We start from the raw sequence: 15,657 nt of genomic DNA, 5'->3' as shown, positions 1-15,657 counted from the left end.
TGGGGCCTGTGGTCATCGTGGGCGCTTTTAGGCGACCAGGCGGCGGAGAAAAAGGGCAGAGAAAGGAAGCTCGGGGTCTGGGCGAGGGTCGAGGGCTTTGAGATCAAGCAGCTGCCGCCCCCTAGAAGCGACTGAATCATGAGCAGATTCCTCAGTCTGAGCCGCTGTAGTAAACACACTTCAGAAACGTGAGGTGCCGGGGGTCACGTGGGGAGCGCGCTCTCCAATGAGGATCCGGGGGCGGGGCCGAGGCCGCTGACGCGGCGGTGGCGGCGGAGTCACCCGGGCAGCCTCGGGACCGGTCACCGGCCGGCAACCGTCCAGCGGCCTCGACCACCGCCTCCGTGCTCACTCCTCTTCCCCGGACCGAGAGACGGCGTGGCCGACTGTGGCTGGATCCCCTCTCATCCCTCTCGGTGGCTCGCCTCAGGAGGGCGGTTTTCTCCTCCGGGGCCGCCTCGGTGGGGCGAGGTTTTCGTGACGAACCTCCTGGGGCTGCCGGTGCTGGTCGGGGCCGTCGTGGCGGCTCGGGCTCGTGGAACGTGCTCATTCCCCGGGCTCCGAGGCCCTCGAAGCGATGCGGCTCGTGCCGGCGGTTGCGGCGGGCGCCGGTTCCTAAAGGGCGTCACACCCGGACTCCGCTGACGGCAACCTCCATTCATCTTCCAGCGGCGCCTCCAGCGTCCTCTCCTTCTCCGGCCCCCTCCTCGGACTCATTTTTTCCTTTTTTCCCTTCTGCCGCCCTTTCCCCTCTCCTTGGGTGTGGCGGTTCCCCTGGAAGCAGAGGTGTCGGGTATGAGCCGGCCCTTCTTTCCTTGAATTTCTCGGTGGGGGAACTGGGCAAGGACTCGCCCGCCGCCGCGCCCCCGGGATGGGGGTGAACGCCGTGCACTGGTTCCGAAAGGGGCTCCGGCTTCACGACAACCCCGCCCTGAAGGAGTGCATTCAGGGCGCTGACACCATCCGCTGCGTCTACATCCTCGACCCCTGGTTCGCCGGCTCCTCCAACGTGGGCATCAACAGGTGGCGGTAAGTCGAAATCCCGTGGGAAATGGGGATTTTGGTGTTTAATGAATCAGGACTTGACTTGCAATCGGCCGAATCTGAGAATTTAGACCTGGGACCGCGGTACTTAACGCCGTTTTCCAAGTTGGAGGTGCCTTGAGAATGAAATGGAATTGATTTAATAGTTCTCTGGCCAGAGAGTACCAGCAACCGGGAACACCTTGGCCTTCATGTGTGAGTTACGTGCCTCTGCGCTAGTGGGAACTCTTCCCCTGGTTTTATGGGGAATTCTTAGCGGTGTTGTTAAAGAAACACCCTCCGAGTTCTCAGTGGCCGCTGGATTGATTTTTCTTGGCCTCTTTGTGGCATTCGAAAGGATCGCTGCTTTGCGTGTTTACGTTTGTGGGTGTCTAGGTAACGCATAGTGTGGAGAAAAATCATTCAGTACAGGCACCTCCAAATCCACTTTTCTTCCACCTCGAGGTCGCCGTAGGAAAAGCAAGGGAAACATCTGGTTTCTCTTTGCTCAGCTCTTCCTCTCCTCCTTGTGGTTGACTAGAGAAAGCACAGTTTTTCTTTCTAGGCAAAGGGTAAAGCCTTCTAGGGATCAGAGCACTGAAAAAAATTTTCGAGAAGCTTTATGGTCGTTTCCTGAATACCAGGCTAGGTGATTGTTAGGCCCCCTGGTGGAAATGAAAGCATTTGTTTGACAGATAGGTTATTGATCACTACTGTATTCCTAGCACTGCTTTAAACACCAGGGATATAGTAGTGAACGAAACGGACAAAAATTCTTATCCTTTTCGAGCGTTATGTCCCAGACAGTCAAATATATAGTAGTTGATGGTGATAAAAGCTGTGGAGAAATATAGAGAAGAGATAGGGGATAAAGAATACAATGGGGTGGGATTATCCTTGCAGTTTTTTTTTTTTTTTTAAAGATTTTATTTATTTGAGAGAGAGCGCGCGCTAGAATGAGCGAGCACGAGCCGGGGACAGGAGCAGAGAGAAGCAGACTCCCCGCTGAGCAGGGAGCCCAACTTGGGGCTCCATCCCAGGGCCCCGAGATCATGACCTGAGCTGAAGGCAGCTGCTCACCGGACTGAGTCAACCCCAGGTGCCCCTCCCTGCAGTTTTAAATATGGTGATCGCCGAGAACTCAGAAGGTGGCAGTTAAACAAACTGATGAAACAGGTAATGGATTGCAGATATCTAGGGAAAAAGCGTTCCAGGCAGGGAGAACAGTGAGGGAAAAGGCCATGAAGTGGAAATGTGTTTCACCTTTGGAAGAAACAGCAAAAGAAGCAATATGAAAGGAGCAGAATAGGGGCGCCTGGGTGGTTCCGTCGTTAAGCGTCCGCCTTCGGCTTGGGTCATGATCCCGGGGTCCTGAGATCGAGCCCGCGCGTCGAGCCCCGCATCGGCCTCCCTGCTCAGCGGGAAGCCTGCTTCTCTCTCTCCCACTCCCTCTGCTTGTGTTCCCTCTCTCGCTGTGTCCCTTTCTGTCAAATAAATGAATAAAATCTTTAAAAAAAAAAAGGAACAGAATAGTGGTAGTAGTAGGTGAGGTCAGAGACGTAAGCGGGCCAGACTGAGTAGAGGTTTATAGGCAGTTGTCAAGATTTGGGCTTTTACTCAGAGCAAAGAGGGAATGATTGGAGGATTATGAGCAGAGAAGTGGTGTGATCTAATTTAAGTTTGAAAAAATTTCTCTGATCATAGTTCTAGATTGGGAGGAGAAGGTGGACAAGAAACAGGAAGCTGTTGGATTCTTCCAGCTTGAACCACAGTGATAGTGGTGGGCGTGGTGAGAAGTAGTCAAATGCTGAGTATATTTTGAAGGAAGAATCCACAGTATTGGGCACCTGGGTGGCTCAGTTGGTTAAGCAACTGCCTTCGGCTCAGGTCATGATCCTGGAATCCCAGGATTGAGTGCGGCATTGGGCTCCCTGCTGAGCGGGGAGTCTGCTTCTCCCTCTGACCCTCCCCCTTCTCGTGCTCTTTCTGTCTCACTCTCTCAAATAAATAAATAAAATCTTAAAAAAAAAAGAATCCACAGTATTTGTTGGCAGATCGGTTACGTGGTACTAGAGAAAGAGAAGAGATTAGGGATTATTTTGAAATTGTTTGTTTGAGGAACTAGGCTAAAGCTGCACTTGGCCAAGAAAGTGAAGTCATTTGCAGAAGCCATTGGGAGGGTGATTGAGTTCTCTTTTGGACTTAGGTTTGGGATGTTTATTATACATCCAAGTAGAGATGGCAGATTGACAGTTGGATATATCGGGTGTTCAGGACAGAGTTCCAGGCAGGAGGTATAAATTGGAGAGTCATCAGTTTGTAGATAATATTTAAGCCATTTATTCATTCATCCTTTCATTGAACAAATATTTGTCATGTACCTACTACATGCCAGGTATTGTTTTATGTTCAGGGCATTCAGCATTAACAAAAATAGCTAAAAAAATCCCTTTCCTGTTAAAGTTAAATTCTAGTGGAGCCATGAGACTTTGTGAGAACATAAGGAAGTGAGTGTAGATAGAAAACAGAGTAGGTCCAAGGTCAGAGCCTTGGATACTCTAATGTGTAGAAATTGTGGAGCTGTGGAAGAATTAGCCTAGGAGATTGAGGAGTATCTAGTAAGATGAGAAGAAAACCCAGAAGAGTATGGTGTCTTAGAGGCCAAATAAAGTATTTCCAAGAGCATGCTTTACCTCTGTCAGGTGTTGCTGATAGGTCAAGTGAGATAAGAACTAAAAACTAAAAATCCTGTTTAGGATTTTGAGGTCATTTACAGTCTTGACTGGAGTGGTTTCGGTAGTGTCAGAGGCAAAGCCTTTCTGGAATGGTAAAGAGAGTCTGAGAGGAGAAAATTTGGGGGACATCTCCTACAGACAGGTCTTTTAGGGAGTTTTGTTATAAGGGGATCAGAAAAATGATAAGGTGCCTGGCTTGGAATGTGAATTCAAGAGAGAATTTTTTTTTTTTTTGAAGATTGGAGAAATTACCGTATGTTTGCGCTGATGGGAATGATACAGCAACTGTATTTAAAAGCACTCATTAGCAGAACTGATGTCATTAATGTAGATTCTGGGAAAAGATAAATTAATATATTTTAATGTATTAATAATATCTTAATATAGTAATAACCTTTTCATAAAACTGTTAATAAATTATTTAACAAATGTAAAATGTTTAAAATGTGACTGGTAAGTGCTTTTTTGTTATTTGCTACTAAATTGAAAGCCCTAGGTGAATAATATCTAATTACATGTTTGCAGTCAGTTTCCTCTAGAGCATTTGATAAGTTTATAAAATCTAGACTGTAAGCTTCTGTAGGATAGGAGTTAGTTATGTTATCTTTGTACACCCAGCAACTCACATTGTCAAATGAGTGAAATAAAGCTTGTAAGCACAGTAGGAATAGTCCCATATTTTCCTTTTTTTTTTTTTTTTTAAGATTTTATTTATTTGACAGAGAGACGAGAGAGGGAACACAAGCAGGGGGAGTGGGAGAGGGAGAAGCAGCCCTCCCGCTGAGCAGACAACCAGATCAGACGCTTAATGACTGAGCCACCCAGGCACCACCATATTTTCCTTTTTAAAAGATTATTTTTAACTATTAAATATTGTCCTTTCTGAAAGATGGGTAAAGATGTAATAATGAATGGAGACTTTTTTCTTATACTAAAGACTAAGTTATAAAAAGGCAGGGACAGAGTTTTATTTAGTCTGTTGTCATAGCCCCGAATTCAGTACTTTTTATATAGCTGTAGCTCAGTTACAGTTCATTGAATGAAATGGCATCCAGAAGTCAGTACTTTTATAGTGAAACAACTTTATTCATTTCCTTATGACGTAGGATAATGTGCAATCTCCTTAGTTGGCATTCAGGCTATTTTGTGGGTTTCTACTTTCTTTCCTTCATGCCATTTCCTTCAGTCAACAGCATTTCCTAGATTTTTGGATTGGATTTAACGAAGTTTTTACCTGAGTAAATTAACAAAACTACCTTTTTTTTTTTTTTTTTAAGTAGGCTCCGTGCCCAGTATGAAGTCCAGTGCAGGGCTTCAGCTCACAACCCTGAGATCAAGACCTGAGCTGAGATCAAGAGTCGGATGCCCAACCAATTGAGCCACCCAGGCGCCCCCCAAAATTACCTTTTAATATTGCTATAATTTCATTTAAAAAGGATCTTTTAACATTTAAAAAGAAACTTTGAAGGACATTGTTGGAAAATAAAGGACAGTCCTTTGACTTGAATAAATTAAGCTTTATGAAAATTCACTTGGCCTCATCAGTGAAAACATTATCTTGAATTTGTCATATTTGGGATTGAATGATATAAAATATTTCAATTTGGCTCAGTTGGTAGAGCATGCCACTCTTGATCTCAGGGTTGTGAGTTTAAGCCCCACTTTGTGGGTGGAGCGTACTTTAAAAAAAAATTTCCATTCCTTCCTTTACTTATCTCTTACTAAAATTACACCACACAAAAACTTATATATGAATGTTCATAGGACTATTATTTTAATAATTTACATTATTCATAATAGTCAAAGGGTAGAAACAACCCAAATGACCATCTACTGATGAATGGTTAAAATATGTTATATCCATACAATGGAGTAGTATTCAGTCATAAAGAGAAATGAAGTACTGATACATGCTAAAACATGGATGAACCTTAAAAACATTATGCTAAAGCCAGTCACAAAATTTCACAAATTATTTGATTATGTTTATATGAAATGTCTAGAATAGGCAAATATGTAGAGACAGAAATTAGATTAGTGGCTTTTTAGGGCTAGCCGACTTGGGGGAGTTGGGAGGTGGTAGCTAAGGGGCATGGGGTTTCTTTTTGAGGTGATGAAAATATTCTAGAAGGTGATGGTTGCACAACTCTTTGAATATACTAAAAAAACATTGAATTGTACACTTAAAAAAATCTACCTACCCCTTTAAGGTCCAGTCCACATGCTGCCTTTTCCATAATACATTTTTTATCATGTTGTCTGGGATGCTTTACACTTTACAGTCTTATGAATTCTTACGCCATTTTTTTAAAATTTTATTTTAGTATGTTAGTCACCATACATTACATCATTAGCTCTTGATGTAGTGTTCCATGATTCATTGTTTGCGTATAACACCCAGTGCTCCATTCAATATGTGCCCTCCTTAATACCCATCACCGGGCTAACCCATGCCCCCAACCCCCTCCCCTCTAAAACCCTCAGTTTGTTTCTCAGAGTCCATAGTCTCTCATGGTTCGTCTCCCCCTCCGATTCCCCCCCCTTCATTTTTCCCTTCCTACTATCTTCTTCTTCTTTTTTAAACATATAATACATTATTTGTTTCAGAGGTACAAGTGTGTGATTTCATCAGTCTTACACAATTCACAGCACTCACCATAGCACATACCATCCCCAATGTCTATCACCCAGCCACCCCATCCCTCCCAACCCCCACAACTCCAGCAACCCTCAGTTTGTTTCCTGAGATTAAATTCCTCATATCAGTGAGATCATATGATACTTGTCTTTCTCTGATTGACTTATTTTGCTTAGCCTAATACCCTCCGGTTCCATCCACGTCATTGCAAATGGCAAGATTTCGTTTTTTGATGGCTGCATAATATTCCATTGTATATATGTACCACATCTTCTTTATCCATTCATCTGTTGATGGACATCTTGTCTTACGCCATTTTTTGATATTGCTTCCCACATCACCATTAAATACCATTAAAAAGAAGTAAATACTTCTTATTTTGTGAATATTGATATAGTCCTCATATATTCATTTCTCCTTCATTTAACAGATTGCAACTCTTTTTCCTGAAGAGAAGGTACCATTTCATTCAATCAAAGATTTATTTTTCATTCATGTTTATAGTAGGCACTGTTTTAGTACTGGAGATAAAACAGTAAATAAGAGAAAGTCCCTGCCCTTGAGGTCCTTCTAGTCTAGGAGGGGAAACAGGCAATAAAATATATATAATATGTCAGGTGGTGGTAAGTATAATGGAGAGAAATAAAGCAGAATGTGAGAACAGAGACCTAAAGAAAGGGAGGTAACAAGGCTGTACAGATACTGGGGGCAAGAGCTCTCTGTGTTCTCCACAGTGTCCGTACAAAGTAGGCATTTGATACATATTTTTAAAATTTTCTTTGTTAAGTCTAGGGTTTAGGAATGTGACAGTTACTTCATTTAACTTTGATGCTAATGTGTCTTAAACTCATAATTCAGAGAAACAACTTTCAGTGAAGATAACTATTTTTGACATTTAAACTTCAACATGTTTAAAACACAGTTGACAAGGGCGCCTGGATGGCTCAGTTGGTTAAGCATCTGCTTTCGGCTCAGGTCATGATCCTGGGGTCCTGGGATTGAGTCCAACGTCAGGCTCCCTGCTCAGTGGGGAGCCTGCTTCTCCCTCTCTCTCTGCCCCTCCCTTGCTTGTGCTCTATCTCTTTCTCTCTCTCGCTCTCTCTCAAATAAATAAAAATAAAATCTTAAAAAAAACACAGTTGCCATTATCACATGTAGATTCTTTTAATTTTCAATAACCAAATCTATAAACATACCTACATCCTTACCCATTCTTTCCTTCTACTGTCTGATTTCAGTGAAAGAGACATTGCTTTCCTTATTCAAAACCAGTCTTTTCAGGTATACCCCATTTTAAACTGCTCATATTTTTTACAGCTTTAGTGAGGTATATTTGACAAATAAAAATTGTATATATTTAAGGTGTTCCACATGATGTTTTGATATACACACACATATTGTGACTCATTTTTGATGATTTATTCTCTTACCCTTTCTTTAACCTCTTTATGGTTTGCTTCCAGTCAGCACTTAAACATGCATAAGTCCCAGTTCTGTAAGGACAAGAAAACCAACAGGGGAGGAAAACCTACCCTTTGAGTATGTTCCTACCCTGTAACTATGTTTCTCAGTTTCTTTTTAGCCAAATTTAATGTATAAGATGTCTAATACTGGCTGACTTCATTTCTTTATCTTCTTTCTACTCACCCTTCTTCAGTCCACTCCTAGTCTGGGTTCCACTGCATCTACTCCACCAAGATAGTATTCATCCAAAGGATACTTTTAAACTTTTCATTCCTTGACTTTTTACCATGTTGGACACTTTTGACCACACTTTCCTCTTCTTCCCTTTAAATTGGTTAGAGGACCTTCCTCTTGTTTATTTGTTTTTTTTTTTTTTTTCTGCCAAAGCTATTAGTGTTCTTCCTTTACTTCTCTTTTTCTGTTCAGCTCTTAAATGCCCCTTAGGTCTGTGATCACCTGTTTTTCATTTTACATAATTCCTAGACAGTCTCCTCTCCCTTCAAAAAGTCAGTTATCCATTTGCTCAAGATTCACAAATCAGCATCTTCAATTCATATCTCTCTCCTGATCCCCAGATATGCATCCATTATATATAGATTCCCTGTCTGATTGTATTATATTACCTTAAACTCAGTCTGTTCAAAACAGATCATCGGGGCACCTGGGTGGCTCACTTGGTTAAGCATCTGACTCTTGATTTCAGCTCAGGTCATGATCTCAGGGCTGTGAGGTGGAGTCCTGTGTCAGGCTCCGGGCTGGGAGTGGAGCCTGCTTCAGATTCTCTCTCCCTCCCCTTCAGCCTCTCCCCCCTCCCCCTCTAAAAAAATTAAAAACCACAAAGATCATCATCTCCATTATCTCTATCTCAAAAACAAACTGAATTTTCCTGTGTCTCCTATCTTCATAAATAATACCATCATTTGCCCAGTTGCTCAATTGACAGATAAGATTGTTAATTATATATTAATTTATTTAAGAAATATTTGAGTTCCTACTGTGTGCCAACCACTTTGTTAATTTCTGTGGGTAAATGGAAGTCAGTAGATAATTTCTCTGCCCTCAGTATAAAGAGGGATTTATTCAGAAATAAAATAACCACAGAAATACATTCTTCTCTCTCCACTGTCACTTCCATACCACCATCCTTTTGGCTAGATTATTTGAGTAGTTTATGAATCATTGTCCCCTTTGCCCTTCTCTAATTCATTCTCTATACAGCAACCAGAGTGATCCTTTAAAATTGCTAATCTCTTCATGTCCTTTACTCTTTAAAATCCTTCAGTGACACTTCTTTACCTTTAGGTTAAAGTTCAAAAGCCATAGCATAGTTTAAAATCCCTGTGTAATCTAGTCCTTTGCTTCTTTTTCTAGCCTTAGAGGATTGCTTCACTGAGGCATTTGAGCTGAGCCTTGAAGTATGAGATGAATCTTAATAAACACAGAATAGAGGGAAGGAATTCCGTCCAGGTTGAGGGAAGAAAACTTCAGGCTAAGGAAATAACATGAGGCAAAGCACAATATTCTGATACTGGTATAGATGTTGGTGTAACTGAGTCATATGGTGCATGAAAAGACAGGAAGTATTGTTTAGTACTCTGGATGGTTTTGCCTGACTCAAACAGGCTTAAGCAGAAAGAGTTTATTGGCAAATATAATTGAACAACCCAAGGGGAAGTGGCTTCAGACATATGGGTTGGTGCTAGGGCTCAGAAGATGTCTCCAGGACCAAATTTCCCTCTGCATCTCCAAACTTCACTTATTCTGGGTTGACTTCTCAGACTGTCCTCTGGTGGTGAAATATAGCAATAACAATAGCAGTTACAGTAGTAAAAAGCATATGTCTCTGCCCCAGAAGTCTCAGCAAAAGTCTGTGGTACTTCATTGGCTCTGTTTGAATCAATTTATGAGCCAGTCATTGTGAGCATCTGTGTGAGCTGCAGTTGTGTGCCTCATGGGTGGATCAACTCAAATGGACTGAAGTAACTGAAGTAGAATGAGTAGAAAGTAGGTGGATGTCCTAAAACAATAGATGCCTATTATGTAAGAACTCAGATCAGAAGGTCAGAAAAACTTTGACTCCTTTTTGAGGAAATATAATTTGGCAGTTGAATGAATGATAGAGGAAAGAGATAGTAGAGCAGAATGGAGGCTTTATCAATAGTCCATTGAAAGGTAGTATAGACTTTAATTAGGGAAAAGTCTGTGAGGAAGGGGAAGATGCAAGAGAGTGATTGTAGAGGTGCAGTGGACAGTTTAGGTTACTGTCAAAAAGGCAGTTTCAGAGAGGCATTAGAATGTAAGATTCTCATGCTTTGTGCCTCTTTGACAATTAGCTGTTAGAGAATGCAGGAATAGATCATATTTCGATGAGGAAAAGAATGAGTTTAGTTTAGGTCATTGCTGAATTTGAGGTACTGCTAAGATATCAACATGGGAAATGGGGAAAAGAGAAGTTCAAGTTTGGGGATTATAGACATTAGAACTGTGGATATGGGAGTAAATCCTATATAATTAATAGGTGAAGCATGACTGGTGATATTGGGTAGAGTAAAATGCATCAAAATTTTGGTGGTTACTATATTTAAGATGAATGGAAACTGGTGAAGGAGACTGAGAGAATCAGTCAGAGAGGTAAAAAGAGGAGCCAGGTGAGTACTGCATCATGGAAACCAAAGGTGGCAAGAATTTTTCTTCATTGTGCTGAAGAAGGCAAGTTAGGATGAGTTTTGACAGTTATATGGGAAAAATACTCAATGACTTGGAAACGGGTGGAAGAAATGACTGAATGTCTTGAATGCTGGGCAGTAGACCCTCTGGGATATAGAGGACCCTCCAGAAATTACATTATTCTAACTTAGGGTTATGCACTTTTGTTCTTGATTGTCTAGACTACTTTACAACTCTGTAAAAAGAGATAAAAGGCAAAGTGTAGATAAAAGTTATGGTGCTGGCCAGTCAGAATGGCTAAAATTAACAACTCGGGAAACAACAGATGTTGGCAAGGATGTGGTGAAAGAGGAACCCTTCCTAGCCCTTCCAACCCACACTGTTGGTGGAAATGCAAACTGGTACAGCTACGCTGGAAAACAGTGTGGAGGTTCCTCAAAAAGTTAAAAATAGAGCTACCTTACAACCCAGCAATTGCACTACTAGGTGTTTATCCAAAGGATACAAATATAGTGATTCGAAGGGACACATGCACCTCTATGTTCATAGAAGCAATGTCCACAATAGCCAAAATATGGAAGGAGCCCAGAGGTCCATCAACAGACAAGTGGATAAAGAAGATGTGTGTGTATTAACAGATGAATGGATAAAGAAGATGTAGAAGATGTGCTCACACACACACAGACACATATATACACACAGTGGACTATTATTTGACCGTCAAAAAGAATGAAATCTTGCCATTTGCAACGATGTGGATGGAACTAGAGGGTATTATGCTAAGCAAAATAAATCAGGGAAAGAGAAATATCATGATTTCACTCATATGTGGAATTTAAGAAACAAAACAGATGAACATAAGGGAAAGAAAAAAATAAGATGAAATCAGAGGGAGACAAACTATGAGACTCATAACTATAGGAAAAAAGCTGAGGGTTGTTAGAGGGGAGGTAGGTGGGGGGGTGGGGTAAATGGGTGTGGACATTAAGGAGGGCACTTGACAGAATGAATACTGGGTGTTATATGCAACTGATGAATCACTAAATTCTACCTCTGGGGGGAAAAAAGTTATGGTGCTGGGAAAACTGAACAACTACATGAAAAAGAATGAAACTGGACCACTTTTGTACACCATACACAAAAATAAACTCAAAATGGATTAAAGACCTAACTGTGAGACCTGAAACCATAAAATGCCTGGAGGAAAGTACAGACAGTAATTTCTTTGACATCAGCTGTAGAAACATTTTTCTAGAAATCTCTTCAGGCAGGAGAAACAAAAGCAAAATTAAACTATTGGGACTACACCAAAATAAAAAGCTTTTGCACAGTGAAAGAAACCATAAACAAAACAAAAAGGCAACCTGTGAAAGAAGAAGATATTTGCAGGTGATGTATCTGATAAAGAGTTAATATCCAAAATATATGAAGAACTTATACAACTCAACACTCAACAAACAATTTGATTAAAAAATGGTCAGAGGACCTGAATAGACAGTTTTTTGTTTTTGTTTTTTTTTAATATTTTATTTATTTATTTGACAGAGACACAGCGAGAGAGGGAACACAAGTAGGGGGATGGGAGAGGGAGAGGCAGGCTTCTTGTGGAGCAGGGAGCCTGATGCAGGGCTCAATCTCAGGACCCTGGGACAATGATCTGAGCTGAAGGCAGATGCTTAATGACTGAGCCACCCAGGCGCCCCTAGACAGTTTTCTAAAGAAGACATAGAGATGGCCAACAGACACATGATAAGATGCTCAACATCACTCATCATCAGGGAAGTGCAAATCAAAACCACAATGTGATATCACCTCGCACCTATTGAATGGCTAAAATTAAAAACACAAGAAGCAGGTGTTGGTGAAGATGTGGAGAGAAAGGAACCCTTGTGCACTATTGGTTGGAATGCAAATTGGTGCAACCATTGTGGAAAACAGTATGGAGATTCTTCAAAAAATTAAAAATTGCTTCCTTTCCAACCAGGGCCTAGCAGAATGGCTCCCGCGAAGAAGGGTAGCGAGAAGAAGGGCCGTTCTGCCATCAACGAGGTAGTGACCAGAGAATATACCATCAACATTCACAGGTGCATCCATGGAGTGGATTTCAAGAAGCGTGCCCCTCGGGCACTCAAAGAGATCCGGAAATTTGCCATGAAGGAGATGGGAACTCCAGATGTGCGCATTGACACGAGGCTCAACAAAGCTGTCTGGGCCAAAGGAATGTTCCATACCATATCCATGTGCGGTTGTCCAGAAAACATAACAAGGATGAAGATTCACCGAACAAGCTGTACACACTGGTTACCTATGTACCTGTCACCACTTTCAGAAATCTACAGACAGTTAATGTGGATGAGAACTAATCGCTGATTGTCAAATAAAGGTATAAAATCACACAAAAAAATTAAAAATAGAAATACCATATCCAGTAATTCCACTCTGGGTATTTACCCAAAGAAAATGAAAACATTAATTCAGAGAGATGTATATACCTCTGTGTTTGTTGCAGCATTATTTACAATAGCCAAGACATAGAACCAACCCATGTGTCCACTGATAAGATAAATGGATAAGGAGATGTGGTGTACACACACACACACACACACACACACACACACACACACACACACACACACACACAGTGGAATTTTACTCAGCCGTAAAAAAGAATGAAATCTTGTGGTGTACACACACACACACACAGTGGAATTTTACTCAGCCATAAAAAAGAATGAAATCTTGCCATTTGCAACAGTATGGATGGACCTAGAAAGTATAATGCTAAGTGAAGTAAGTCAGTCAGAGGAAGACAAATAACATATGATTTCACTCATATGTGGAATTTAAGAAATGAATAGAAAAAAAGGAGTCCAACGAAAAAACGAGACTCAAATACAGAGAACAAACTGGTGGCTGTCAGAGGGAGGTGGGTGTGGAGGTGGGTGAAATAGTAAAGGGAATTTAGAGTACACTTATGTTGATGAGTACTGAGAAAATATAGAATTGTTGAATCATTACAATGTACACCTGAAACTAATAGAACACTGTATGTTTAATTACACTTGAAATAAAATTTTTTAAAAAGTTAAGATTTAGAAAACTGATAACAGAACAAATGTTTCCTGTCCATACCAATGTAAATTATTCCTATTTATGTCATGCAAATGAATTTTGTAGCGTGAGCATTGTAAATCTCTGTATGTCCAATTCTCATTTGAACCAATTTTAGCATCTTACTGATCCCTTAATTCATTATAATGAATTAAATAAAATCTCTGCCATATATTCATTTAATATTTTTATGATAATCATGATTTTACTGTTTTGAAAATTATACTTTAACTGTTATAAAGGCCTTTGGTAAACTTTGAAAGAGTAGTTTTAATGTAGTTGTAAGATCAGAAATCAGATTATATAAGGGGTTACTGATTTTTGTGTGTGTGGCTGGTGTGGGGGAGGAGGGCAGTGACTGAGGGATTGATGAGAGTTTTTATGGGAGAGGTAAGACTTAAGTCTTACCAGATTCTGGACAGGCTGAAGAAGGTGAATTTTGGGCACATCACCAAACTTACGGTCAAGACGGGATGATAAATAGAAAATATATAGATAACGTGAAGCCCCAGTGTAGAGTTCTTTGAATGACAGATTAAAGTGAGTTTAGAATATCTGGCTCTCTAGATTCTAATCCCTACTTTCTTACTGAGTAGTAGTGGTACTGATTTTGGGCAGGTCACTCACCCTTCATTTTATTCATTTAGGAAACATTCATTAAGAGCCTGTTTTGCAGGGCCCTGGGGATACAGAGATTAAAGTCAAGGTTCCTGCCCATAAGGAAACTTGCACACCATTAAAGGACAAATAATTAGAATATAGAATGTTAAATAGGACTTCTGTAGAAATATGCAAACCTTGGGAGCACAGAGGAGAGAGTACCCTGGGGTAACTAGAGGGAGAAATTAGGAGTAGAGGTAATTAGTGTTTGTGTGGAGGGGGGAGTGGGTGGGAGGAAGGAGGGAGTGAAATACTGGTTTGAGAGAAGAGAAGTTCCAGAGATTCTTGAGTCAGTGTCCTAATATGAAAAGGGAAGTACGAAAAAAGCTCTGATATCTGATACCATTGGGACCAGCAATTAGTTTTCTGAAAAAGGCAAACATAAAAAAGAACACTTACATAAATGTATGTTGACAGCTTTTGATGTAAGACAAAATTCCAGATCTCAGTTCTCTTACTCACTTCTTTATCCACATTTATTCGTTATGTGATCTTGTCTAGTCACATACTTGAATGCCTCATGATTTCCTATCATGCATTTCCTGCCCTGACCTCTATCTTGAGCTCCAGACCCACATATCCAGTGTTTTTATTTGGATTCCAAATAAGTATCTTCAGCTTGGTTTTGCCTCCATCCTCCCCACCTACCATGGTTTTTCTGTATCACAATAAATGGCAACATTTACCTTGGTGCCCTGCAAAATCGGAGGAGCCATCTTTTTTCATTTCTTTTTTTTTTTCCTCAAAACCTTATGTCTAGTCTTTCAGCAGTTATTATAGATTTTCCTTAAAAATAACTTTGATATCCTTTCAAATCTCACCCTTCCATTGCTATTATACTATCCAAGTCACCAATTTTTTTTTTTCAGGACATTGCAATAGCCTCCTAACTTTTCTACTTCAATTTTTATACCTGCCTTCCTGGTCTGTTCCGTGTGGAAGCCAGATGAATATTTTAAAAACCTTAATCAGATCAGGTCATTTCTATGCTCAGAATCTTCCCATGGCTTCCAAGGTGTTTGCATTTTCTGCTTCTCTACCTGGAATATTATCTTAGACCTTAGCAGGGCTCATTCCTTCAATAGCTGTTCTCAAAGAGACCTCTTCTGACCATCCTATATAAATTAATTGCCCCTACTTCTGCATACCTCCCACTTTTCCCTGTCTCCTTGCCCTGTTTTAATGGCATCTATCACTACCTGAAATTATGCATTTATTGATTTACTTCTTTGTTCTCCTTCAGCAAAATACACAAAAGAGGGGTTGATTCATTGTTGCTTCCTCATTATTCATTATTGGCTCTTCAACCCTATAATAGTGGTTCTCATTGGTTGGTCCAGAGATGCTTATGGGTTCTTG

The 15,657-nt window shown here is 40.8% G+C and overlaps 1 protein-coding gene and 1 pseudogene across 3 annotated transcripts in view; both read left to right on the top strand.

Moving 5' to 3' along the window:
• Window positions 1–265: 265 nt before the first annotated feature.
• Window positions 266–15,657, top strand: part of CRY1 (cryptochrome circadian regulator 1) — a 120,085-nt gene continuing 104,693 nt past the window's right edge. For all 3 annotated transcript variants that reach the window (XM_028088603.2, XM_088025317.1, XM_028088602.2), the window contains exon 1: window positions 266–1,029. In XM_028088603.2, coding sequence (XP_027944404.1) covers window positions 872–1,029 — 158 coding nt within the window. In that variant the 5' untranslated portion in view covers window positions 266–871. The remainder of the gene's footprint in view (window positions 1,030–15,657) is intronic.
• On the top strand, window positions 12,502–12,996 carry LOC148163809 (large ribosomal subunit protein eL31 pseudogene; annotated as a pseudogene).

Source organism: Eumetopias jubatus, unplaced genomic scaffold, assembly GCF_037043125.1.
Source record: "Eumetopias jubatus isolate StellerSeaLion01/CBP00866 unplaced genomic scaffold, mEumJub1_p1.0 scaffold_8, whole genome shotgun sequence".
In the NCBI taxonomy this organism is placed as follows: domain Eukaryota; kingdom Metazoa; phylum Chordata; class Mammalia; order Carnivora; family Otariidae; genus Eumetopias; species Eumetopias jubatus.
Note: the sequence above shows the minus strand (reverse complement) of the source record. Positions and strands in the feature narration are given on the sequence as shown.